Genomic DNA, 25,294 nt, shown 5'->3' on the forward strand with positions numbered 1-25,294 from the left:
TGGCTGCTCACAGAGTTAAGAAGATGGAATGGAAAGGCAGGTTGGAGGTGAGAAAGCAGCTAAGCAGTGGGGTGTTTTTTTTCCTCCTTTTCTTCTTCTTTTTTTTTGAACTGACTCACCATCTTTGGCAGGTTGGATCTTGGAGCCCTTGTGCTTCCAAATAATAGTGGGTGGTGGTGAACTGACAACATCACAGACTATGTCAGCATCATCACCCTCGATGAACTCCTGCGGGTTGGGAGCACTCTCGAAGGTGATCTTTTCTGTGGGGAAATGTACATATTACACATTTATATAGATATATGTATTAACACAGAGACTGACATTTGTAAAGGTGAAAACTCACACATTTTGAATTTCAGTGGTTCACTTTGGTGTTTATATTACACATACCAAAGTTTCCAATAATTAGGTCAGTATATGTGAAATAATCCCCATGAGCCAAAAACTTCAGAGTGATCTAAACGCTCAGTTTCCAGTATGTTATAGTTCAGTTCTTACTATGGTCATTTCAGTCACACAGCCCTGGCTGGGAGAACAGCAACCCCTCACACCTGCTGTTTAAATCTCCTGTTTATGAGAGGGGCAGCCAGTCGGAAGAAAGCTGGCTTAAAGGGACGGGTGCTTAAACGGCTGGTTTCATACAGTGGATACACTCAGGGTTTGCACCAAAGTCCAGCTTGCCAAGCTAGACTGAGAATTACAGTATGGAGCTTGAAATCAGGTTACTTTTAATAATATAAACACTGTCTCTCTCTCTTTGAAATTCATTACTCAAAGAGAGCATAGTGGCTGAGTTACTACAGTTTATGCAGTAATGTTGACTAGCAACATGTGAAAAAATAACACTCTTCACTGGTAACGTCTGTAAAGGCTGCAAAACCAGGTCACACTTACGGAAGATCTTTACTTGGACAGTGGCCTGGGCTTCCTTGTCTCCATCCTTTGCCACACACTTGTAGATGCCAGCACTGTCCACGGTGGCGTGGTATATGGTGAGAGTCGACGTGGCTTCATCACTGCGGCTCACAAAAATGTCTGCCCTGTTGGGAAGGATCTTCTCACCGCTGGGAGCGTACCAGTCTATGTCTTTAGCATCTCCTACCACTGAAAATAACAAAGTAAATAATGAGATAGAAAAGCAAAACTTTTTTTTTAAGAATTTCACAAGTGGCCTGTAAATAATAGTCAGAACCTACAGGATTGCAACTGAAGTCTGTTATCTTGTTTGGTGCTTTTGATGTTTTGCATTAGCTTAGATATGCTTCCTGCTTTGCAAGAAAAGATATGACTGAGCATGAACTTGTAGAGACTGCCATGGGCCTGTTACATCACATTACAAAGCTAGCGTGTGCATCTTAATTTAAATTTAAACTTAATTTACTGCAACGATCACTGCACTGTGTGATGACCTGCGTCACTGACAGCAGTCGAGGGGAAGAACTGTCATCGCTGGCATTCATATTGTTCACATCTGTTCATGTTGGAATAAAGTAGTTGTAGTTCCTTATTTCCCTGATGAATGCATATGTGGAGCTGATTAAGGTTTGAGCAAGACTTTGCTCTCATGAGAAAATGTGAATAAAAATTGTTCAAAATGAATCGTAATTTGAACAGAATATATCAAAAGTGAAATTAAGAATTCTTGGTTTGAAGATGGTTTGGAAACATTATTGTGAAATCACAATCTGTTTTCAACCAGTGTATGTTACTAAACAGACACAGCAAAACATAAAAAGGGAGATATGAATTATTTCTGTTTCCTCAGCAGGATTATTCAGTAGGAGGAAACTTTGACTAAAAGAAATATCAAACAACGTTTCAACATTATTCATCTTTTTATAAACAGTAGTACAAGCAGAGGCAGTTTTTTGTTTCCCGGAAAATTATTAATACTCTCTCTTCTCTCGAGGAGCACAAAGAGCTCTAAATGTATTTTGACACCCTTTTCATTCGAGTTCAAACTAATGCAAAAATTTCTTCATAGAACAAATAATGAAATCACTTAGTACTTAATGTCAAGGCTTCATATTCCACACATAGACATCCATCTTTGCTTTTAGGACTTCATTTTTACAGAAACATTCTGCTAAAAGCAGTGAAACAACAGCTCATTAGTGGGAGAGAAGTGGTTATTTTTTTCAATATAATTACTTTTAAAGGGAAATTTTGCCCAGATCACAGAAACAAAACCTAAAAAATCAAAAAGAAAAAACAAAACTGATTGCATGTAGTATTCCTTAGAGTAATATGCAAAAGAAAATTTTGACTGTACTTTGTAATTCCTGTGAAAAAACACAAAGTCCACCACTACTGCTTCCATAGGAATTAAGAGGGTATGTAGCTTCCAGGTGCTGAAAATCAAATGGACTTGTTGACTTGGATATGTGCAAGTGTGAGCACCTCTATAAAAGGAGAAGTTTTGTCACTTTGCTGCTCTGGAGCATTCAGCAGTGAGTTAACACATTGCCACGATATTCCCAGGAGCGGACATCTCAGCAAATTCACCCCAAGGTCAGACCGTGCAATGCTTAGAAACTGCATCTCGGATTCTGCAGGTCTCAGCCAACATGTGAAATATTAAAGTTCATGACAGTACAAGTATGGGAGGTCTGGAAGTGTTCTTTGGAGAACTGAGAAGTGGAGATGCTTTGGCGTAATACATAGCACCACCGTTGGCAAAAAGCAAATACAGCTTATCAGCACAAACACCTCAGAACAACTGTCGAGAGACAAAGTATTGTAGAAAATGATTATTTCAAGCTAGTCCAGCTACAGGTGGTTCAATAAACTATTGAATCATAAGTCCTATGAAGGTAGCTGTAGAGTGTTTTGAAGTTTCTATTTCAAATTCAAGAAAATGCAATGCATTCATTATCCAGCATGATCGTAACTCACATCAACCTGTGCTCACGGGATAACAAGAGAGATGCTTTGAAACTTTTCATACTGGACGACCCCTCGTAAGGGCTATGGGCATGCTGTTAATTCAGTCCCCATCAGCTTTGTTTTGTAGTGTAGAAGTAACCTGGGTTAATAAGACCAAATGAATGAATAATCTCTACTCAGAAAATTAGGACATTATTTAAATGTAAGAAGATGTTCTATAATGGCAGACTGCAGATCTGTCTTTTGTAAGTAACATCTGAATCACAGACAAGCTGACAAATGCACAGAGAGAATGTAAGACCTCTATCTCATTATCTTTTCATACAGCACCTCTCTCCCACCTCCTCTATGCCTTATTTCTTACATGACTCGGATCTCATCATCCCACCACCTCCACAGAATAAACTTGTCAATTTATCCTTGTGATCTTTCTTTTTTTTCCTCCACCAGTACACCAATCTCATTATTTAACCTAACTTGTATTACTTTCATCAAATTACCTCAATAAATACTGCCAATATTGCTAGATGAGGTGACATTTGCATCAAGCTGTGTTAAATGAGGGATGTAGAAAGATCACTCTTACCTTCGCAGATGAAAAATTTGGAATCTCCTACGCTGATCTCCCCTTGTGGTGGAGTAATTTCCACCTGAATGGCAGCTGGGTGAAGAAAAAAAGACAGGACAAAATATAAATTAGTCTCTGGTTCAGTCGAAAGGAACGGTGACACGGGGCTGAGACACAATAAGGCAAGACTCAAAGTGAAATGGCCATGCCTGCTCAAAGGAACAACCATGTTCAGGCAAACACTTTGAAACTCTGGGATGTAATTTCTACGCTCACTAGAGTGCAACATCTCAATGTGCAAATGTGTTTGAGTTTAAAGTTGCACCCACAAAGCCAAGGAACTCACAGTTAAGAAATAATATGCGTCTTTTGTGGCGTATTTATTTATTTTGCACCATGTTGTGAACTGAGACCTGCACCGCTGAGCAAGGACACGTTGGTTCTGGAATTCGCCTTCCCTTATTTATAGTTTGCGATTTACTCCTAGGAAGCAAAACTGTACCTTTTGCTACCAACACTTCCAGTTTTGTTGTTAGTGAATTGTGTATCTGATTTCCTCTCTGACACTTGACACTCAAAGCACAAAGCTGGCAGCTGAAGGCAGCATAAAAGAAAAAGTAGCAGAGTGAAAGACAAACTGAACTCTTAAAGAAGGACAAATCCTAACTAAGTTAGGCGAGACACCGACTTAACATTTGTTTGCTCACCTTATAAAAACGACCTGACTAAGCCACTCCGGAGCATTCTTGCATCCCGACTTCTGTTTACAGACGCTTAAGAATACATAATACCATAAAGGCTCTAATGCACATCTTCTCTCAGCATCAGCTAAAGCTACAATGACAGAGATGAGATTTAAAAAGAGAAGAGAGAAACGCTTGCGTGCACCCTAACAAATTTGAATAGATTTTCAAAGGCTTGATCAGCTAATCCTAACTCGCCAGTGCTCCACTGTACTACAAGGGATCTGATGACTTTTTAGTGTGACACGGTTTAATATATGAGTCCTATCTTCAATGATATGTGGCACAGGACCGAAGCAAAGCCTGTGAAGTAGAAATACCACAGAATCGTGATCGGAGCTTGACAGAGAAGTCCCGCGGAGCCTCCAGCATGTCGCCACTTCACACAAATGAGTGAGTCAGTCTCAGCTCAATTCTCACCAGGAGATTCATGGGAATGGTTTGCGAGGACTTGCCATTCATAGACAGGTAGCCAACTATCATCACAGCACAATGTGGCATTGTTTCGTAATGCTACAGTTTCGCCACTGCAGAAAAACCTGCATGACTAAGAAGATAATGTCACATCAAAGACCTTTGTTGCTCTTTTTCTCCTACACACATTTTATGTGTAAAGGCATCATCATTATGGTGTGAAGCTTTACCTCAGACATAATGCTGGAGTGAGCAGAGTGAATACCGCATCCAGATACACAATGTGCTTTTGTGTTTAGAAGCATTTTGAAACCAATATGGTGCTCGGTGTTTTGGCCAACCGTATTTTCTTCTTCTTTTTTTATGTTTGACAAAAACATTTCAGGAATGCTGTTAAGGGTCCAAAATGTCCTTTCATTATATTTACACACATTGTAAGACACTGTGAAATGCATGGTCCACATGAGCAGTGCAAAGCCACGAATAAGAACAGCTAAATTATTAGGTACACCTGTTCGCAAATCAGCCAATCACATGGCAGAAACTCGATGCATTTAGGCAATGCTGTAGATGAGATAGGTAGATAGGTAGATAGGTACTGGCATAGCTATGCTACTTGTCAAGAAAATGTAAACACTGGTTCTTAAATTGAACCGGAAACAAATGCTGTAATCATCATGGTCAAGGACAGTCATAAATATTGATTTCATACATGTGTTCAAAGTGTGAATAATATTCCCTTTATGCCTTGGTCAAGAAGTCACACAAATATTGATTTGCAGTAAAACACTGCATCTGCCACATGAATGAACCAGCCTTTGTTCCAAGCCAGCACGCCGGCTGTAGAGGCACGAAAAACCACTACCCCACAGTATGTTTGCTTTTAGAGGCTGGAGGTAGATACAAAGACAACAACATATCTATTTCCTTCTCTCATCTAGTACGATCCCAGATACCATGCTATACCCATGCCTCCTAAGACTAAAACCACTGGCCGAGAACCAACTGATCATATCTGCAACACTAAAGACAACAAAAAGGAGTTCAGGCGGTGTGGGAAAGATAGCTATTCCCAGATCCACTTTCTCAGTCTATGTGTCTAAACGGGCACTTGTGCAGTATCTCTAGGATGAAGTGGTGGCTGAAAGTGTCAAGCAAGTGTCGAGTGCGACTGTGTCTTTGATGAGAGCGGATCATGGAAGTTAAAAATAAAGATTTAGTAAAGGTAAGCCATCGGGTTTAATCACTGCACAAATGTGAGTTATGACATGAGATCAACTGAGAGGAAGTTGCACTTTCAAAGGTGGGTACCAGTAAGTATACACCAAACACTCCGTGCTGCACACAACAGCACAAAGATTTGCTGATCATTTGTCTCACTTGTCATTTGCAGTATTGTAAAGAATCTCCCCAGGCCCACTATTGTTGTCAAAGACACATACATAAAGCTGCTGACAAACTAACCACAAATTGAATTATTTCTCTTTGTAGCAATTCATACCTAAGATTATTCATATTCATCTCAACAGCATCAAAATATAAGGCAGAAGCTGAATATTCCATGAGAGCCAGCTCTGAGAATCAATCAAATCAGAATCGAAATCAAAACTTGATTACCCCGGTGCCAGATGGGTAATGTTAAGCTTCTGTTCAGAGTAATAAAAAGCAGCGCAGCCCTGCTTCAGTCACGAATCTACTGGTAAAGAAATTCTAGTGAGGGAGATGACTCCAGGTGTGATCTATAGTATACAAAACTAACTGTGAAAGAACTGAAATATGTTATTTAAACAAACAAAAATAAAAAGGTGTGATTTCGAAGAGCTGCTTTTTTTAAATATCCTGTTTCTGAAAGGTGCAATGAGTTTTCAGATAGGGATTTTTATCCTGCAGTTGAATGCGGTTCCTAGATTAAACCGTTTTGCAAGGATCAAAAGATTACACAAGTAACTTAATGCTAAATCAATGCTGGGGTGAGACAAATGCAAAGCACACTCAGAACACTCAAAAGTATCTGATTGCTGCAATTTGGGCTCAAATTAAATGCTCCTGGGAATTTTAACTGCATGTGCAATTTGCACTTAGTGTACATCTAATGATATCATCCAGATGCCCTTAGACTGTAAAAACATAAAAGATATTCTTCATAAAAAACAGAGATATTTTTAATGTTAAAATAATCCAATATTAGCTTCCATTACATTTATGGGCACAATAGAAAAAGGGAACAATTAAATATTTTAGGCATAATTTAGTGGCACAAGATAGCATTACATCATGTAAAAAACAAAGAAATCTGCCTTACGCATCTCACAGCTAAAAATACAGCATACAGCATAAAAGCAAAAGTGATGTGTTGTAGATTAAAAGCAAGGAAAGAAAGAAGTGCTTGGTATTGTGAGGAGAGAGCTTAGATAAAGGATGAAGCTATCTTTGCCCTAACATGCTCTCTCATGACACCAATCTACCCATCCTCTAAGCCCGTCCCTCACTTCCAGTCCTCTAAAGACTCATAAACCTCTCCGTCTACTCTGAAGAGTCTCCCTTTAGTCTTCCTTCGACTCCTAACGCACATGCACAATAACCACATCACCTTGCTTTTTAATAAACAGAATTTACTGTCACTGCAACTGCATATTTTCACAGAGATAAAAGTATGCTGAAGGTAAGCTGGGTGGAAAAAAATTCTATAAATGAACGTAAATTTAAACTTCAGAGAAACACTGATGGCAGAAAGATGCTGTATAATTTTCACAGTTGCAGTCACATGCACTGCAGTATGCACATGTCTTCTATTCTAGCAACAATTTTTATATCGGATCTAAATTAAGCATCATGTCTCTTTTTAGAGAAGCATGTTGTAGCTAATGAGCAGACCAGAGAAGTTAGGGACTTAACTTCAGTCAGCCTTAAGTAACAAAAATTAGGATGTTTTCCAAAAGTCTTAACACTTTAAGTTGTCCAGATGGACAAGTTTATAAAAGCTGCTTTTTAGCTTTTAGTTACAGATGTATGGCTAGGCTGGACCTTTCTCATTGTGGAGAATCTGAGCAATAGTTTAAAGCTCATCTACTTCAGTCCAATATTAATAGTTTACTGAAGTCTGTTGCTAAAGATTTGTTAGGCCAGTCATCCTGAACATGTGCTACTAACTGAACTAGCTCACTTAAGTGCTGTAGAAACACCAGGTAAATGTTTTTATCCGTTTCTGATTCGTGTCATGTATTTCTATTACAACTGTGATTGTCCTATTAACAAATCAGATTCTATGTATTGATTGCAACGGCTGTATTTTAGTTTACAGCGAGTCAAAAGACTTGAGTAACTTTTTTATATGTTAGATTTCTTTGTTTCTCTCGCACAAACAGGAAAATAACAACAAAAATACAACATTTATTTAAGCACCGATGGCCAAATTGCTGTTTCAAATATTTGTAATGCGTTAGAATTTTACAGTTTGTGCACAGGTGGTGAATATCTCACTTTACCTCACCCACAGCATAGCAGCTCAGCCTCGACCTCTTTGCATAAATAAAATGACCTCATGTCTCTTTAGCATAGCCTTTCTATGCTGCTGTATCCAACTGTTTAGCCACACATGGCAGCTTCCATACTCAAACCTCAGTGTTCATGTTCCAGGTTGCTCCCTTGTCATGGACCACACATGAGGGTTACAGTATTTAGACACCTTTTCTTTAGCGACATACACTTCCACACATAGACAAATGCCCATTCATGCATGAACAGCTTGCCAACCGTGCTGACCACTTATGCTATTAATTTGACAAAGTAAGAAAAGAAGTTAGATGGAAGAGCCCATTTAAAGCTACTTATGGTAAGCTCAGAGGCGAGATTAGTAATAGTGTATTAATCTACTGCTAAGCTGTCCATACTTTGAAGCAAATATGCCTGTGAGGCTTTAGTAACAATGACCAAAACTAAAATGGCAGTGCTGACTGTTCTCTAGCAAGAGGATTATGGAGTTTACAGCCTGCTGCTGGTAAACATTCTTTCAGCATCTAAACCACAGAGTTCCTTAATGCCAAATTATGTAACAGCACAAGTATCTATACACGGCCACATTGCTGTCATTACTTCATTTTAGGACGTGCAAATTTAAAAAGAGAACAAATAAGAAGTTGTCAGGTTGGCTGGGAAAAACCTGAAGTTTGAAGCAGCTTCTGTCCCGTCTTGGATCAGGAGGTTTGCATGCCTAATTGGAGCCTGGCAGCCTGTGGTGACTGGCTCCATTACAAGGAGGCTACAACAGTCAGCTGTTGGTGCTTAACATGCAAGTCATGTTGGAGTAAGCACACACTATGGAGCAGACAGTGCTGTGTAGGGCTACACATCAATAGCACATATGCTTGAAAAGCCGTCGTCTGGGGACGTACAAGAACAGATGAAAATGTCGTCATGTGTGTCCAAGATTTACATTTCTCTGTTCTTCCTGTGGCTGGAAGAATGTCAAAATGTCAGCCATGAAGATTCCAAGCACACGCCAACCACATAATGTTACCCTCTCAAAGCTTTCCAACTGGAAACACATTTCTCTGAGATTTTGTATTCCTTAATTTAATACTAAATTGGTTAGACAGGTTAATCCTTAATTCCCATCTGGCTGTATGGAGGAGGAAATAGCTGAATTCTTGAGATATTACGAGGCAATTCGGATCACAAATTAGTGCTCCATCATTTTATATGAATATTTTGGGACACTTTTTTATCCATTTGAAAGAGAAAGAAGACGGGGAAGTTTCAAACTATTTTAAAACTGTTATTGGATATGCCCTATTAAACTAAGGCATAAGGATTTCTGGTTGCTTTTCAAACTGCGATTTGCAAAAGACATTTTGCAGCATCCTTCTTGATACACTGGAGGAAGATTATATTTGCTATATTACAGTATAGCTATATTATTTATATAGCGAGTTTAATTATTTAAGTCACTATTTTGTCAGAGATTAATATGATTATAATTTAGTTTTTTAATATTTCTAAAACAAACAACCAAACAAATTTATCTTTTTTACTTACTTGTTTACACTCAGCCTAAATCTGATTGGATCAGCTGGTTGTTGTTACCAAAAGGAAAGGAAAGGTGAGAGAATAAAATTTCTATACACCTCACAAACCCACACTTAAGCTCCCTTTTGAACCCCTTTGCAAACTTTAGGAAACTTCTCTACAAAATTCGAGCAAGAGTTCTAGCAGGAATTGTCAAAACCTAGATTCTTTCCAGAAATCCATCTAAGTCATCATTCCCACAATTACTTCTCAGTTTCAGTTCCTCAAATACTCTAAAACTTTTTCACTAAACTTCTCTGACTTTCTCTGACTTGCCAGTCAATCCACAAAAACAACTCACACTACTTCTAGCAGTTTTTCACCCTGATAACCTTTACAAGATGTCTACACAAAGGGGGTTGCGGCCTGTTATTAGTTTCCATCAATGTCGTTTTGTTTTTGTCCTTTTCTTGCCCTGAAAAACACAACCTCTCTGATCTTTCCTGCAGTGTATACTGATTGAAAGAAAGCCTAAGCGAGCTGCACTTCTATTGCAAGACTCCAATCAGCTTGGCGTTTACCGTACGTAAATACTTTTACATTTTAGTAAAATGAAACTAATTCAATGTATATGTAGGACTTCTAGCCAGATGTTGTACATGTTGTCTCTTGTATTCTGATAAAATATAGTCCCTCTTTTGGTGTTTTGATTTGTTGACGTTTGAGGCTATAGCTTAAACTTACTATTAGTAACTGTGCTGGTGAAACATAACCCAGAAGTAATTCTAAACACTTATTGGAACTTGAAAAGGAAACGAGTTTTGCAAGTAAACAATGAATACACATAACAGTTTTTAAAGCTATTTTCCTACCTCAGCTAACTTTGGACATTACGCTTCTAATTTGTTTTTCAGTAGCAGATAAATTAGCCTTACAGACGCACATTCCAAAGTGTCTCAACCACTTATCATTAACCTGCTGCACTTTGAGGCACTGCACAAAATACTAAGCAGCCGTTTCCATGTGCTGCGTGTGGGTGTCAGGCCTTAATCAAATTGACATAGACGTGTTACCTTCTAAGCTCCTTCTCCTCACATCTTTCAGTCATTCACCGCATCAGCTTTGTCAGGATTATGGTTGTTACCAGCATCCCCTCCAACCCTTCAGCACTTGAGTTGCCTTCCAAGTGCATTTTAAGTGGAGAAAAGTAATTGTGGAAGAGCACAAACGTGTGCTGCAGAATTCACACGTTTCAGATTGTTTTTGCACTAAAGTTTGGGGCAAACTATGGTGTGAGCAAAGGCTACTTCCAACTTCAAACTTTATATTTGCCCTCAAGTGCTGATGAAAAATGTGTAGTCTAATCTGTCCTCCTTAAAATACACAACACCGTGATATATTTCCAATAAAGGCTCTTCTTCCCTCGTAAATATTTGGATATTAAACAGAGGCCAGTATGTCCTTCTTTGATCTGACTAATTTAAGCCTTCTCATTTTGACAGCACCTAATTACAAATCGTGAGGAGAATGCTGTGCAAGAGGCTGAAAGGCTGGAGAGGGCAGCCGAAGGGAAAACGGCTACGGCTAGAGGTCTGGCTGTGAAGAGATTACATGTAAAGCCGACTGTGGTAATAAAAGGGGAAATGGCTAAAGATTACAAAACACAAGGCAAACATCGACAGTTCTGTATCAACGCTATAGGCCGCGGTATGCGTTACACCACGGAGTAGCTGGCCTTGACCGCAGTGGGAGTAAAAATGTGTAAAAAGTTTGTCTAAAGAGTTCTTGGGTGGTTCCTAAGGAAAGGAGATATGGTCATTTAAAACACTGAAAGGGGTCATTCACTGAGGAGCAAGACTGTGCTCAGCATTGGCATTGTGCCCACTACTTTTATAAATATTGTGTGAACAAAGTTGGAATTTCAGCTTTATGCTGGCATACGAGTAGGAGAGTAAGATTTCAAAAATCGACAAAGGAAACTGATCATCTTCTGACAGCAGTGATTAAATATGTATTTATTGAGTGTAGACATTTTGCTATAGAGGTTTCTTTCATCTGCAGTCAATCTCTCAGGATGTCGAAGGGCAACATCAAAATTCACAGCACATCCGCCTCACCGGGTGAAGAGAAACTTATACAGGTTGACCAAAGATGACAATGCCCCCCAAAAGAGCCATGAATATTTACAGAAACCTATATGTGCATACAGACCAAACTTGGATCAGCATTAATAGAGCTCTGTAATGGTTAGGCACCCAAATATTAGACTTGTGCAATCAAGTATTGGTCCAATCGAAAGGCTGGATAGGAAACAACCATGCATCATCAGCAGTGGGTTGCTACTGGGAGAGCTAACGTAGCATGGAGGAAGCTAATGGCAAAGTGACAGCAGTTTGGAGTCACTTAGATACATGTGTGTGTCTGTGTGTGTGTGGCAGACTGAGAGGAGGAAAGGAGAAAGTAGCGTGACCGTAAATGACAGCAGTACACAGCAGTCTGTGACTCACAGTGAGCTGGATGACAGGTGGATAACACAAATACATTTTTAGTGTTATCTATTTAGTCCTGCTTACATTCATTTTGTAACTAATAAGTACAAATTCAGTCAATTTAAACTCCTTAGTTGTGATTATTTGCTACATATTTTTTAAATTAAATTAGGTATGTTTGAGTTGAACCAGAATGATTTCCGGTATTTTAGGAAAACAACTTATACTAATATCAGATCAATAATTGGCATCAGAACATACTATTTCTATATCGGATCAGAAATAGAAAAAGTTGGATGACTCACATGGTAATAATTCCATTACACTATTAGCAGCTTGTTTATAATTGTTATAACATGCACAATATACCATACTAGTGGTCATCCCGATTATTACGTGGAGACTGGCAGAATTCAAAGGTTAGCTCTCCAAAGCTTCAGATTATTGTCCTACATTTCACACACTCGACCAATTGCACTTCTCAGCTAAAGCAGATCATGAAAAGTATTTCCAAGTAATTTGAATCTGGCCTGACCTGAATATGCCACAGCTCCTACCAATTAACTTTCAGCAGGGTCTTTCTGTCACAAGGTCAAATCCCCTGGTGCAATATAATTAAAAGCAATACAAGTGAGGCCAAGCTTTAATTTGGAAGAAGAAAATGTAATATGTTTTAGGTGAAGGGAGGGCAGAAATTATAACAGATTTTCTCAACAAAACAATAATCACGTTAGCAAAAAAAATGGGTTCAAGTAACAAAAGAGCATTTTTGAAAAAGGAAAAAAAGGAAAAGAAATGAAAATACTCTGTCTGCACTGACGCTGGTCTTTCTAGGCCATGCTGACGTCTTACTGTGCTTTCTTTTGGCATCTTGCAATGTCTTCTTTCAAAGTTAAAATTAAAAAAATCCAACCTTTATTAAAATGAAAAAAGCGAGCCATGGAGTGACGTGCACGCCTTTTCGTCCCTTCAGGTTTTATTTCTCTGCATGCGGTACTTCTACAGGTTTTTATGCCTTTAAAGTGGTGGATATGTTACTTTGATTTAAAGAAGAGTTCTGGCTCAGAATTCCTGAGCAGAGATGCTGCCAAGGTTTGAAAAAAATAAAGTGTTAATCACTGAGGAAGTACGAATGTCAGATAAAACCTCACCCGCACATCTCTGGTCTGTCTACAAAGCCTTCTTCTCCCAACTTAAAGCGTTGTCAGTCAAGCAAAGTTTACTTATATCGCTTGATAAGAGAATAACGTTTCTATAGAGCTCGCAGGATCACACCTATGCTCTCTATTGAGACCCTTGCAAAGTTGAAGAAACTTCTCTCCATGTTTCTAGCAAGAATTCTACCAGGTATTCTCAAACCGTATATCCTTTATATCATTCCTATAATAACTTCTGTTCTACTGAGTCTCCAAACACTCTGTAACTTTTTTAAACTAAACCTCTGGAAAAAACACAGATACATAAAATTCAATCAGCGCACAAGAACCCAAGAACAAATGCAATTTTGGTGACCTGTTTTTCCAGACTCCTGGAAGCCATAAGTTCCCTCCAATAATTAAAAAAGCCCTTACCATTTCAATTTGGCATCACCTGTAATTACTAGTAGCTGTGACAACACCCCTTGGTTTGTACCTCTATGGCTGTGACCACTTTAAGAGCTAGAAATGACCCTATTTAGACTAGAGTGCTAAGCATTAAGGTATCACCTGCAAGCTCAGTTAGCATGGTGGATCCATAGACTTTATGGGTGCATGGCACACATGTAGATACTTGATAATTAGGGATTCTACAGAAATTAACTTCCTTTTGGAGCCAGCATTGAGTAAAAGTTTAAGAAACCGCAGAAGAAGAGCCACTGGTCTACAGGAAAGTACGGCAAACATAAAATGGACTCACAAATTCCTTCTAAAGAACAGAATTTGAGTATTTGTTGTATTTTTATTTAGCATTATTGGCAGGTACCCAAGACGAAATGTGGAAAAGATTCAACTCCTCCAAAAACAATGTGATTGAATATAACCAGCGTGTTAAATGTACATGTAAACATACATTTAAGTTAGACAGATAATAAAAGTCTGTCTAATATCTACATAAGCGCCTGTATGTCCAAAGGCCAGTATGAGTGAAATTGCCAGTCTGCACCCTAATTAACTAATGAGGCCAAAAGGGTTAAACCACTACCCCTGTCTTCTTTCGTTGTTTGACCCTGAAGTGGCCCTGCATCTCACCAAGTTGATAATCACTGCAGAGCTACAGAATACTCCCTGGCATACTAATGGCAAAACGACCAACACACCAAGTACAGCAGCAGTTTGTGTAAACAATCTTTACAATGTCAAAGTGCTTCTTTTACAGAGATTTTTTCACGCTCATGTCCACATTCAAAAGGAAACACAATCAGCGCATCCCACGGAGATATTTTCTGTTCACATTCAGTTTATCTTTCACTGAATGATGACCCCATTTTGTTTACAGTACAGCTCCAGTTTGAAGCCATAAAGTGAGTTTGAATGCATCTCACACCAAACCAATGCAAAAGGGAACATTACCAGCAAAACAACTTGATTCTATAAGCTTCTTTTACAGCTTGTTTGTTCTAAGGTTGTGCTCCTCACAGTACTCCAGGTTTTATTTTGCTTTTACAAAGCCCAAGTAGCAAGTCTACACTGGCTGGGTTCATGATGCAGTTTATGTCAAATTATGTACACTGCAATTATTCACACTATTATTAACTGTCCTTCAGCCCGAGATAACGCAATAAAATGTGTCACCTAAAGGTCCCTATCATCACGTCCAATCATATCGTCCTTTTACTTTGCATGCCATATTTACAAACAAATTCGCAATTAATCAAATCTGCACAAACTGATTGGAATACTGTGAGCTCCAAGCCTCTTCGGATCCCTGAGTGTCTAGGGCAGCATGAAAGTTAGCTGCTGTGCACAGGTTGTAATCTAGTATTGCTCACACTTTACTCTAGAGCCAAAAGTTTGAGTAACAGTTGTTTTCTCTACTCTGTGTTTTGATGTAAATTCCTTTATCTACAGTAACTCGCTTCTTGGCTAAAGAAAGAAATTGCTTTCCAAAGCAGGAACCCAGCTGCCTATTTACAAAGTTCTGAGAGTTGCAGTAAGGTTTCTGTCTATCTGACGAATGGTAGTGCAACATTCACTCTTCTTTTTGCTCTGCACAGCCAATACAACAAGTGAAAAAGGCTGCAAAGTGTGTAGATGCTCAGGGGAATCTCAGAGATTGGAATGTTTTGTGTGCTCATCTTTTAAATGACATGTAGTGATGATTTTTTTTAACACTAAAGTGACATTGGTATGGACAGCAATAAATTGCATATGATAACTTTAGTGTTCTAAAATGAAACCTATTTAATTTTAAATGCTATTCTGGCTCTAAGCTCTAACAGGAGTTGTGTTATCCTTCATGGACCAGTAGCCTCCTCATCTGAATTGTTGACAGTGGTTTAATGATCCGAGAGGCTTTTTTGGCAGCGACTGGTTTAGATTAACTTGCAGAAATTGAGTCAGCCAGAACTTCGCCTCGAGGCACCTCAAAGCCCCTTGGCTCCAGGATTGAGTGGTTATCGCCATCTATACTTATACTAAAATATTCTCCAGATATATGTCACACTTCAATGTCTGCACAACAAATGTGTAAATCGGGGCCAGTTTTGAGCAGAAATCCGAAAACTCGTTCAAATGGGTCTACTACAACAACAGTTTGGAGAATCCAACATTTCAGTTTCTGAGAAACAAAATCAGCATGTTCCAGAAGCTCATACATTCATAGCAAACACAGTTATCACAATGAGAAAGTAAATTCTGTCAGTCTGCCAGAGGAGGACAGTATATGCCACAAATGAAAGGTGCAAAGAATGGCAGAGAATGAACAAGGCCGATCTTTTCAGAGAGCTGGGAGCTGAGCTGAGCTGACCCCTGTTTAAGACTTTATTCTTATCAGTCTAACCCACTCATGCAGTGGATGGCCTTCCTTTATAAAGGACTGGCATTTTTGCTCACTTACTTCCTTTATGACTCTTTGCTGGCTGATTGTAGGCTATGCAGGGCAAGAGATATTTTGGCTGGGTGATCTTTAGGTCAACACAAATGGTAGTGTGTGATTTAATTGGTTCAAAAACAGCTACAAAAGGTCTCAGGCACCTTACAAAAATCCAAAATTAAAAAGAGGGCATAAACTATGGAAAATCTAAAGAAGGAGCACTGGGTAAGGCTTGGAATGTGGCGTGTATAAATTGTATAAATCAGAACCGACTGTGAACACCATCTTCTTACAAGGTGAACTGGTATGCTTCAGAGATTATCATGACGAACACATCGATAGCTTCCTAGCACCTCCTACAAGCAGCTTCTGTGCTGACCAAAATTGATGTGAGCCACATATGTATATCACTCACTTTATTGGTTAAGAAAATAAGCAGGAGAACAAGAAAGACAGAAGAAATAGAGCCTGCTTTACACAATGGGGATGATATCATTGAACCAAAAACAGAAAAAAAGAGCTGTTCATGAATTCTGTTTCCTACTCAGAATAGAATTCAGAAATATTGTGATATTTTTGCTGTTATTCACCTTCTTGATCTTCACAACAAAGCAGTGGGACGTTTTCTTTGAAATATGAAACAAGGTGGTTCATACAGTACGTGATCTTCATTTAGAGAAACGCTAGCATTAACAATGCCCCCGCCAGTGTGAGAAATTCTTTCAGACATGTTCTCATTTGTTACGGGTGATTTTACAGAGGTACTGCAATTATCTCGACAGTGATATATGGGTGTTTAAATCTGCTAAACATAGCACTTTCATAGCAAACTGTGGATGACTTGCATGTATACATGCAAAACAGCGCGTGGCATGTGACCAAGACACAGAGACCTCAGCCTTATATAGTCCACTGAATGTAACTGAGCCTGTAGAGGGGATTGGATATGGCAGGATCCATGAACAGAGGCTAACCTTAAATCCAATTGAATCTTTTGCAATTGTTTTACAGCCCCTGGCCAGTTCTGTGCTTATTCCTCACACCATGCCTCAAAGGACCAGATACAATTCCTGCTCTCTGTAAGCACTCTCAATATCATCCCGACACAGACATAAAAGCAAACCAAAGAACCCCTCGTTCATGTATCCATTGATGACATAAGGAGTCAGAGTAGATATTAAGAAACAGAGGCTATAACCTCTGGGATGTGGTTCTGGATTTATAATGGATGGGGATTCCACACTGGCTGCTTGAGATAGAATAAAATTCTTTTACATAATTGAGAGTGGCCTGTTAATTCTTTCCTCTTGGGCCATTCCATTTGACCATGCACAACTTGCCATGATGAAAACTTCTAACAAAAGGATATTTATCTCAAACATTCATACACATCGCAAGAGTACATGACTGCAGGCATTTCTTGCCACCTTTGCAAAGTATCACTTGGGAGATGGACGATACTGGTCACAAAAAATAGAACTTGTTCTCGCAACTGAGACAATGTCTATCACTCATGCACAGCTGCAACTTCAATATCCTTTAGCTGCAGTGGAGGGACCTTAATCCAGCTCTCAGTTTGGGCTGTGTTCCCGAAGCACATTTGTCATCTCAGATTAAACACTCTAGCAAACATCAAATGGCTCCTCCATGTAAGATGATACAGATTGAGTGCTTTTTTGTATACACTTGTAACAACCCTAAAATAAATAAGAATACCATTAAAAATCATTTAAAAACAAATACCCTTTTGTTCATTTTTTACAGTTTTATTTTATTGGAGATGCTGTATTTTTCAGACCATAAGGCGCGTCGGATTATAAGGCGCATTAAGTGAAACAAAACAGTCAAACTTTACTCAACTCATTCGTTTTGTTTCCTCCACTTCTGTACCATTGATTCATTAATGTTGAATTCTCTCACAGCTGCTCTATTCCCATGTTGTTGCAGTATATTAATGACTAACCTCATATTGTGGATGGATTATCTCAGTTGTTCTCCTGACTAAAGTTTGGTCCGTTTACAGCATCCTGCCATGCAATTGCATTTGTCCCTAACCATCGGGAACCCTCACGTTAACTTTTATCGACTGGGAAAAAGTTAGGGTTTATCCTCCAGCTTCACTGTGTTTATGTTATGCCAACATAGCTATGTTGTTAGCGATCACGTAGGACATCATAACCCTTCAGTAACTCTACAAACGTCACTGCTGTTTAGTTTTCTGTCTGCATTTATGTTGGAAGTGACAGCAGAGCTCTACGTTTTAAATTTTTCAGAAATCTCTCAGTCAGAACATGCTATATCATGTTTAGCTGGAAACTAGCGAGCTAACTTCCTTCTAACTCTGTTAAATTTAATAAATTCTGTTGTCATGGATACCTGGATGTCAAACTTAATTGTTACAGCTGGTAAAGCAACAACGCTGATCATTTTATTACAGATGAAAGAATTTAGACAGTTTTTAACTCTCAGTGATGCCGCAGTGTTTGTTTGACTTTGGGACCTGAAGCGCAGTTTGGACCCAGATTACTCTGCGAGGCTCCTGACTACCGTAGCCGTAATGCGCCGACAATCCACCAAGCGGTGCGGCTTCGTAGCTTACCAAAGTCGTACTAAAACATTTTTTGACAGATTTTTGAGCACCGTGTACCACATAAAATCAGTTCGAGGTCAGTAAACACAACCAGAATTCATACATAAGGCGCACCGGATTATAAGGCGCACTGTCGATTTTTGAGAAAATTAAAGGATTTTAAGTGCGTCTTATAGCCAAAAAATACGGTAATCAATAAGACAGCCACATGTATAAAAATTTGACCCATAAATCAGACACTGACAAAAAGACAGTGAAAACAAACTCCCTCCTGTCATCCCCAACCAGGCTCATGGCTGCCCCTCCCTGTGCTTGGTTCGGCCGCAGGTTTCTTCCTGTTAAAAGGAAGGTTTTCCTTCCTTTGTCACTCGTGACAAAGGAAGGAAAACCTTCTGTATAAGGGGAGCATGTAGTTGCTCCCCTTATACACAAAACCAGATTGTTCGTGTTTTCTGCATTATTTATATTTAAATATAAATAATATTTAAATATATTAAAAATTTTTTTATTATTTTATAATATATATATTATATATTTTAACTTACAATATGAAGCTCCTTAATATGACCTTTGTTTTGATTTGATGCTATAAATAAAAATTATAAAATAATAAGGTGTATTCAATAAATAAAACTGGAGAAAAGGTACAATTCCCTTTGTTGTGTTTTTGGAAGATATACTCTCATTTCCTAATGTGAAGAATTTTATTGGCTGTGTTGTCAAATTATTTGTAAAAAACTGAAGAATCATTTGTTTAAATTAGGCACATGGTTAATTTAAGGTTTTCCTTTGCCACTGCTTCTCATTTAATAAAATATCAAGAACTATCCAAGACTTCATAACTATATATATATATATATATATATATATATATATATATATATATATATATATATATATATATATATATATATATATATGTATATACTAGCACAATAATGTGTCCCCTTGTGTTTTCTCTATTCCATTTCTGTTTAACTTTAGCACAGCCCTCAGTTCTTGGAAACAGCATTTAATCAAGTGGCAATATTCTCAGAGGTTATCTTCCAGAATACTGTACATTCATTATTTCCAGACTGCTAAAAATGTTCAATTAATAATTGCTGCCTGCGCTAATTTAGCATTTTGATCTTTCAAAGGCTTTATGAAGCAAAGTTTAGAGAACAGGGCTTTTTATTGATGAGTGAATTCATGTTCACCTCAAATGGCACAGAAAATCAAGCAAGCAGTGGTAATAAGCACACTAGTCATTGTGTGACACCGTGTGAAACTCCTTCTACCATCCCACCTCAACAACGAGGTCAAAGCTTTGTCTTCTACACAGCTGCACTCATGGACCCGGTCATGCTCATATTGACTTTGCATTGAAGGGAGGTCTCCCTAATCACTTCGCCACCCCGATGCCTACGTGAACTTTGGAACTTAAAAGAAGACCAGACCTATCTGAACTAACCTGGAAGTATACACAGAAATCTAGGAAATATTAGAAATACTCCAGCAGTCTGCAGGAATTCTACTCATGAAAGATTAGCAGTTAAGCTTTGATAACTGTTCATTGTAACTAATAATCAGTCAGTTAAATATTCAAACATTTCACGTTATTAAATCAAATAGATGAAATTTCTTTCTATCTTTTACAAATGTGCACCACTATGCACACCTATGCACCACTCTGACTACCATCACAACAAAATTAATCCTGAAATATTCAGCTTTTGAGATTTCTTTTTGAGAAGGGGGATGTTTTCCTACAACCTTGCTTCATGAATCTGGATGTTTTAAGGTCATCTACATTATTGAAGTAATTAATGAGCAAACTTTCCCTCTATTGCTATCTAATTTCTTCATTAAAAAGTGCTACTCTTTGGTATTTGATCATTGTCATATCCTAATGGGAGATTAAAAAAATATGGCACTACATTAAAATGTAAATAATCGAGGGAAACGGTATAAAAATGCAAATGGCCTTTTGCTAAGTTAAAACAAAAATACTCACTGTGATATATGCTTAGATGAACCTAAACATGCACTCATGTTTTACTTTCAGCATTGGGGGAAAAAAATATAAAAACTCTTAATTCACAAGTTGCTTTTGCGTGTTCTTTAAGCATTGCAGCTGGATGCTTTTATTGTCACTTTTTTAGACGCATAACACAAGATATTGGGGGCTTAGAAATGAGAAATATTACATCTCTGTGGGGAAAAGTGTGACTTCACATAGTGGATTTGTTGCAGGTTTGAGGGCGTAGTTATTTGAAGTAGTTTTGTTTTTGTAAAGAATTGATTTACAGCCACAATGAAAATCTGCAATCAGCACAGACAATCTGTCTTATTTCAGCTTTTTGTAATCAAACAGGCAGACAGACATTTCATTTCAGCAAGTTTAGGTGGGCAGACTAACACACCGCAGATTAAACCTTATTTTTTTTAAAGAAAGAAAGAAATTTAAGCTCAAAGGTACACAGTCTCCGCTGAGGTATTATCATGTTATCCTTTATATACGACTACATATAGCAACAAATTCTTAAAACAATCCATTCAGCTTTGGCTCATTCAGCACAGAAAAATAAACTGTTTTTTTATTGCTTCTGTAACACAATCACCACAGAACTCACTAAAAGCCAAATGAAGAAACATATTCTTAAAACTGTCCTCAAGTGAAATTTTGTCACTGCTTTCACGCTAATTCAAACATCTAATTATCCATCTGTCCAATTTGTAAATCCTCAGAAGGAAATTGATGATTCCTGCTAACATGTGGAAGAAAAGGCTAATGTAATTCAGAATGTCAAGAAATGTTAGAAAACAACTTTAAAAACATGTGGTGAACCTCACAGTTGCACATTTAATTGTTAATTTAGAGTCTGGTAAGCACAGACTTAGTACATTCAGTATATAAAAAGAAGTAAATTAGGCATTTTGTATTAAATCAAAAGCATGCCTTCATTACATGATCATAATGGCTCAGTATAGCGTCCACATTGACCATTCACAACACATGTAAACACTGCTTTGCGGATCCCTCATTTGGGTTTGAATTAGACTGTTGAATACAGTAGCACAATGAACTTAAGCTTGTTATGACATTGACAGCTGAAGTGAATGGAACTGTATCAAGAGCATTAGCACCATGTCAACTTCATTAGGCATGCAGCTGTACTTAACTTTTGTGTAATCAGTGTGGTCACATCATTTTTACCCCATCATCATTCCGAGAGATTCTCCCAGAAAGAATCTGCCTTAAAATAAACTCTGCTCCCTCTGACAACATAGGAGGGGAAGTTAAATATGTATCAACCATGAAATGTATGCTAACTAATTTATGACAGTGCTTAAAGTGCATTAGGTGCATATTTCTGACTTCTCATCCCACCCTCTCTGTCACCCAATAAATTTGTCTGGTTTACATGATTATGAACATTAGAAATGCATAACTCCTACAAGTTTTTTAGAGACTCTGGTGTTTGAACTTCTGTGGATGGCCGCCGGCCATTAGACGCGACTTATAAATGGAATGGAAGGGAGGACACACAGAATGGATGGTTCGTCTGCGTGTCTTGTGAGGAAATTGTGTGATCTGCAAGTTATCTGGCATGTCTGAGATATGGAGGGAGAATGAGTCAGTCTGCATCCCTATATTCAATCTAAAGAGATCGTGGTCCTGACAGATTCCATTTTAATTGGATTTTTCTGTCCAATTCTTTCTGGAATAAATCTTCCTCAAAAGGACACCTGATGTGACACTTGTCACTGTCAACAAAGGCCAGAGAACCATCGATTAAAGAGCTTATTGCTCTCGCTCTGCTAGAATTGCTCAGTTTCCTGAGGCTCGTTTGGACTCTGAAACATAAGGGAACATGTGAAGAGTTCTTCTTTATTACTGTTCTTATTTTGCTCATCGTTGTTTATATTCTGTTGGGTTTAAGATTTATAGTGCTTCAAAACACACTAATAAAGTCTACTACTTATTCTATTTAAATAGAGTATTATTTTCATTATTATTTTCAGTTTTCATCCAAAGTGTCATAACAGTTGGATCCGGGTAAATCGCAAGGACACTATGTGCAAAATGCCCCAAATAGCCTTTCAAAGAACCTCAGTGTTGGACAAACTGAAGCTTTAGTACACAAACAACTGTTCAAGATTTGCAGTCTGCTTCAAAGGGCAACACAGCTTGTCAAAATAAAAATCCAAATCAAATTATATTGTATCTAAGAATATTTGTCAGAGAGTGACACGTATAATAATAAGAACAATGGATTGATCAGTGGTATTAATGAAAACTGACAGCCTACTCTGTATATACTGCAGTGTATTGGGTGGGCTGCGTTTCAAATACCTTTAATTAATATTTGGAGGGCTATGACACTATGAATAGCTGGGTTAGGACAATCCCCATGTTAGTACAAATTATTGTGTTCATTGTGATGCTCTGCACGCTGTTTAAACAAGAGCTTTGGAAGCAACCCAAAACGGAGAGTGGTTTTCTCCAAAGCATACCTCATGGGTGCAAATGCCATGACCAGTGACTGACCCATTCAATTCCAGGCAAGCTGAACCTTTACTGCAAGTAATACCCCTGTTTGTTTTTTTTTGCCCCACACTTCCTGTTTCTCATTGTCCAATAACAGCAAAATGACCTAAACAAAAATAGTAAATGGACTCGCTGTTATATAGTGCTTTTCTACTCTACTTGAGCACTCAAAACATGTCTCATTCACCCGAGAATGTTTTTCCTTTTTTCTAAGTGCTTTCTATCTACATTCACAGTCCGTTGAACACATCGAGAGCAACTCACATCGAGAGAGTTCAGTAGCTCGCCCGAGGATACTTTGGCATGCAGACTGGAGCAGGCAGGGATCGAAAAACCAAACTTCCGATTAGTAGACGACCTGCTCTCCTGAGCCACAACTACCCCTAAAAAAAGGTTTATGATTGGAAAGTCAAGACATCTCTCTGGAGTCTTGTTGTAGATTTAATAAACAAAATTACTTCTAGGGACAATGCATTTAATTATGTATTTAAAAGGGCATGATATATAATAGGTATATAATACTGTAGGAAGATTATTAGACTGATTGTCATTCATTTAATTCAAATGAAATAAAAATTAAAGGCAACAAAATCAATCAACATAAAAATTTACAGGACATTTCTTTACTTTTAGTGGTTTTCTTTTTGTCAACCCCACAAGCCTGGGGTGCATGTTGTTGAGAATCAATGTCTGTGTGACCGTATGCCAAATTGTATTTTGTTATTGCACTATTGTGGATTTTTTAAATCTTACATTGTTATTGGGCTGACAGGTTTATAAAACAAGAATATTTTTGCATTTATTATTTTTTGAAACTAAACTCAAGCAACTCAAGCACAAGCACACCCACCCTGGAAACCACAATTACAACCCCCCCGAAAAACAAAAATGTTGAATAAAATTAAAACTAAACTTACAAATCTATACATACAATCCCTATAAAATTATATGCCAATCATCTGCTTGTGGATTTTGTTTGATTTCATCTTATTTCTTTTAGTATTTTGGCTATTACATGTTGGTACTAACAATGTTTCAATTGTATTAATTTTCATATATTGATAAATGCTTTATACTGTGGCATTGTAGCATTATGTCGTGAAGTAAGGAAAAAATAGAAAGTTGTATAAGCTTTAAATGTTTTAGCTTGACTGAAGCCCAAATAAATAGAGGCCTAAACAGGATAAAATAGCGAGCACAATCCACAAATAGCACGCATTGGTATGGTTAGTTTTATGAGTCAAATCAGTTTCTCCCTATATTTTGTGAGTTGACAAAAGAACACCCTGAAATACATATGCAACAGGGTTCCAAAGAGAGCTGAGCTTCCACCTCATTTTAAATACAAATCATTTTAAATACTTCCACCTCATTTTAAAATTTAAGTACTTTTCTTACGCCAAAACCCAGTTTGGAGCACGGTGGTGGAGTGGTTAGCACTGTTGCCTCACAGCAAGAAGGTCCTGGGTTTGAATCCATCTGGCTGGAGTTTTTCTTTGTGGAGTTTGCATATTCTCCCCGTGTCTCCTCGTGTTTTTCCGGCTACTCTGGCTTCCTCCCACATTACAAACACAGTGCTTTTAGGGCAGGGGTCTGCAACCTTTTACACCCAAAGAGCCACTTGGACCCGGTTTCCACGCAAAAGAAAACACTGGGAGCCGCAAATACTTTTTGACATCTAAAATGAAGATAACACTGTATATATTGTTTTTTATCTTTATGCTTTGTGTGAACAACTAAGGTGTGCTGCTTATGAAATCCATGAAGTGCTACAGAGAAAATTAAATTATATTTATGTAATCAACACATTTTGAACTCTTAAAGAAATATAACAAAAGGAAAGACACCAACCTGAACTAAAATGATCCATGTAGCAAACAAAAACTGTTGTCAGCCGCCACCCTTATATCGTCTTTGGGCTGTTGGAGCCTTGACCTGACTCTTAAAAAATAATTGGAAAAAAGCACTATGCTGCTGAAAAATGAAAAATAGATATTTGCAAAATTCTGCCTAAATATGTATTTTACCTGGTTAATGCGTGCGGCGGGGCGT

The 25,294-nt window shown here is 38.1% G+C and overlaps 1 protein-coding gene across 11 annotated transcripts in view; it reads right to left on the reverse strand.

The window, feature by feature from the left end:
- The window catches only part of ncam1a (neural cell adhesion molecule 1a), a 258,851-nt gene that overhangs the window by 71,569 nt on the left and 161,988 nt on the right, over window positions 1-25,294 (reverse strand). For all 11 annotated transcript variants that reach the window (XM_039617944.1, XM_031747586.2, XM_031747585.2 and 8 more), the window contains exons 2-4: window positions 3,476-3,550; window positions 898-1,107; window positions 120-263 (exon numbers count right to left, since the gene is read on the reverse strand). In XM_039617944.1, the coding sequence (XP_039473878.1) occupies window positions 120-263; window positions 898-1,107; window positions 3,476-3,550 (429 nt within the window). The remainder of the gene's footprint in view (window positions 1-119; window positions 264-897; window positions 1,108-3,475; window positions 3,551-25,294) is intronic.

Source organism: Oreochromis aureus, linkage group 10, assembly GCF_013358895.1.
Source record: "Oreochromis aureus strain Israel breed Guangdong linkage group 10, ZZ_aureus, whole genome shotgun sequence".
NCBI classification, from domain to species: Eukaryota; Metazoa; Chordata; class Actinopteri; order Cichliformes; family Cichlidae; genus Oreochromis; species Oreochromis aureus.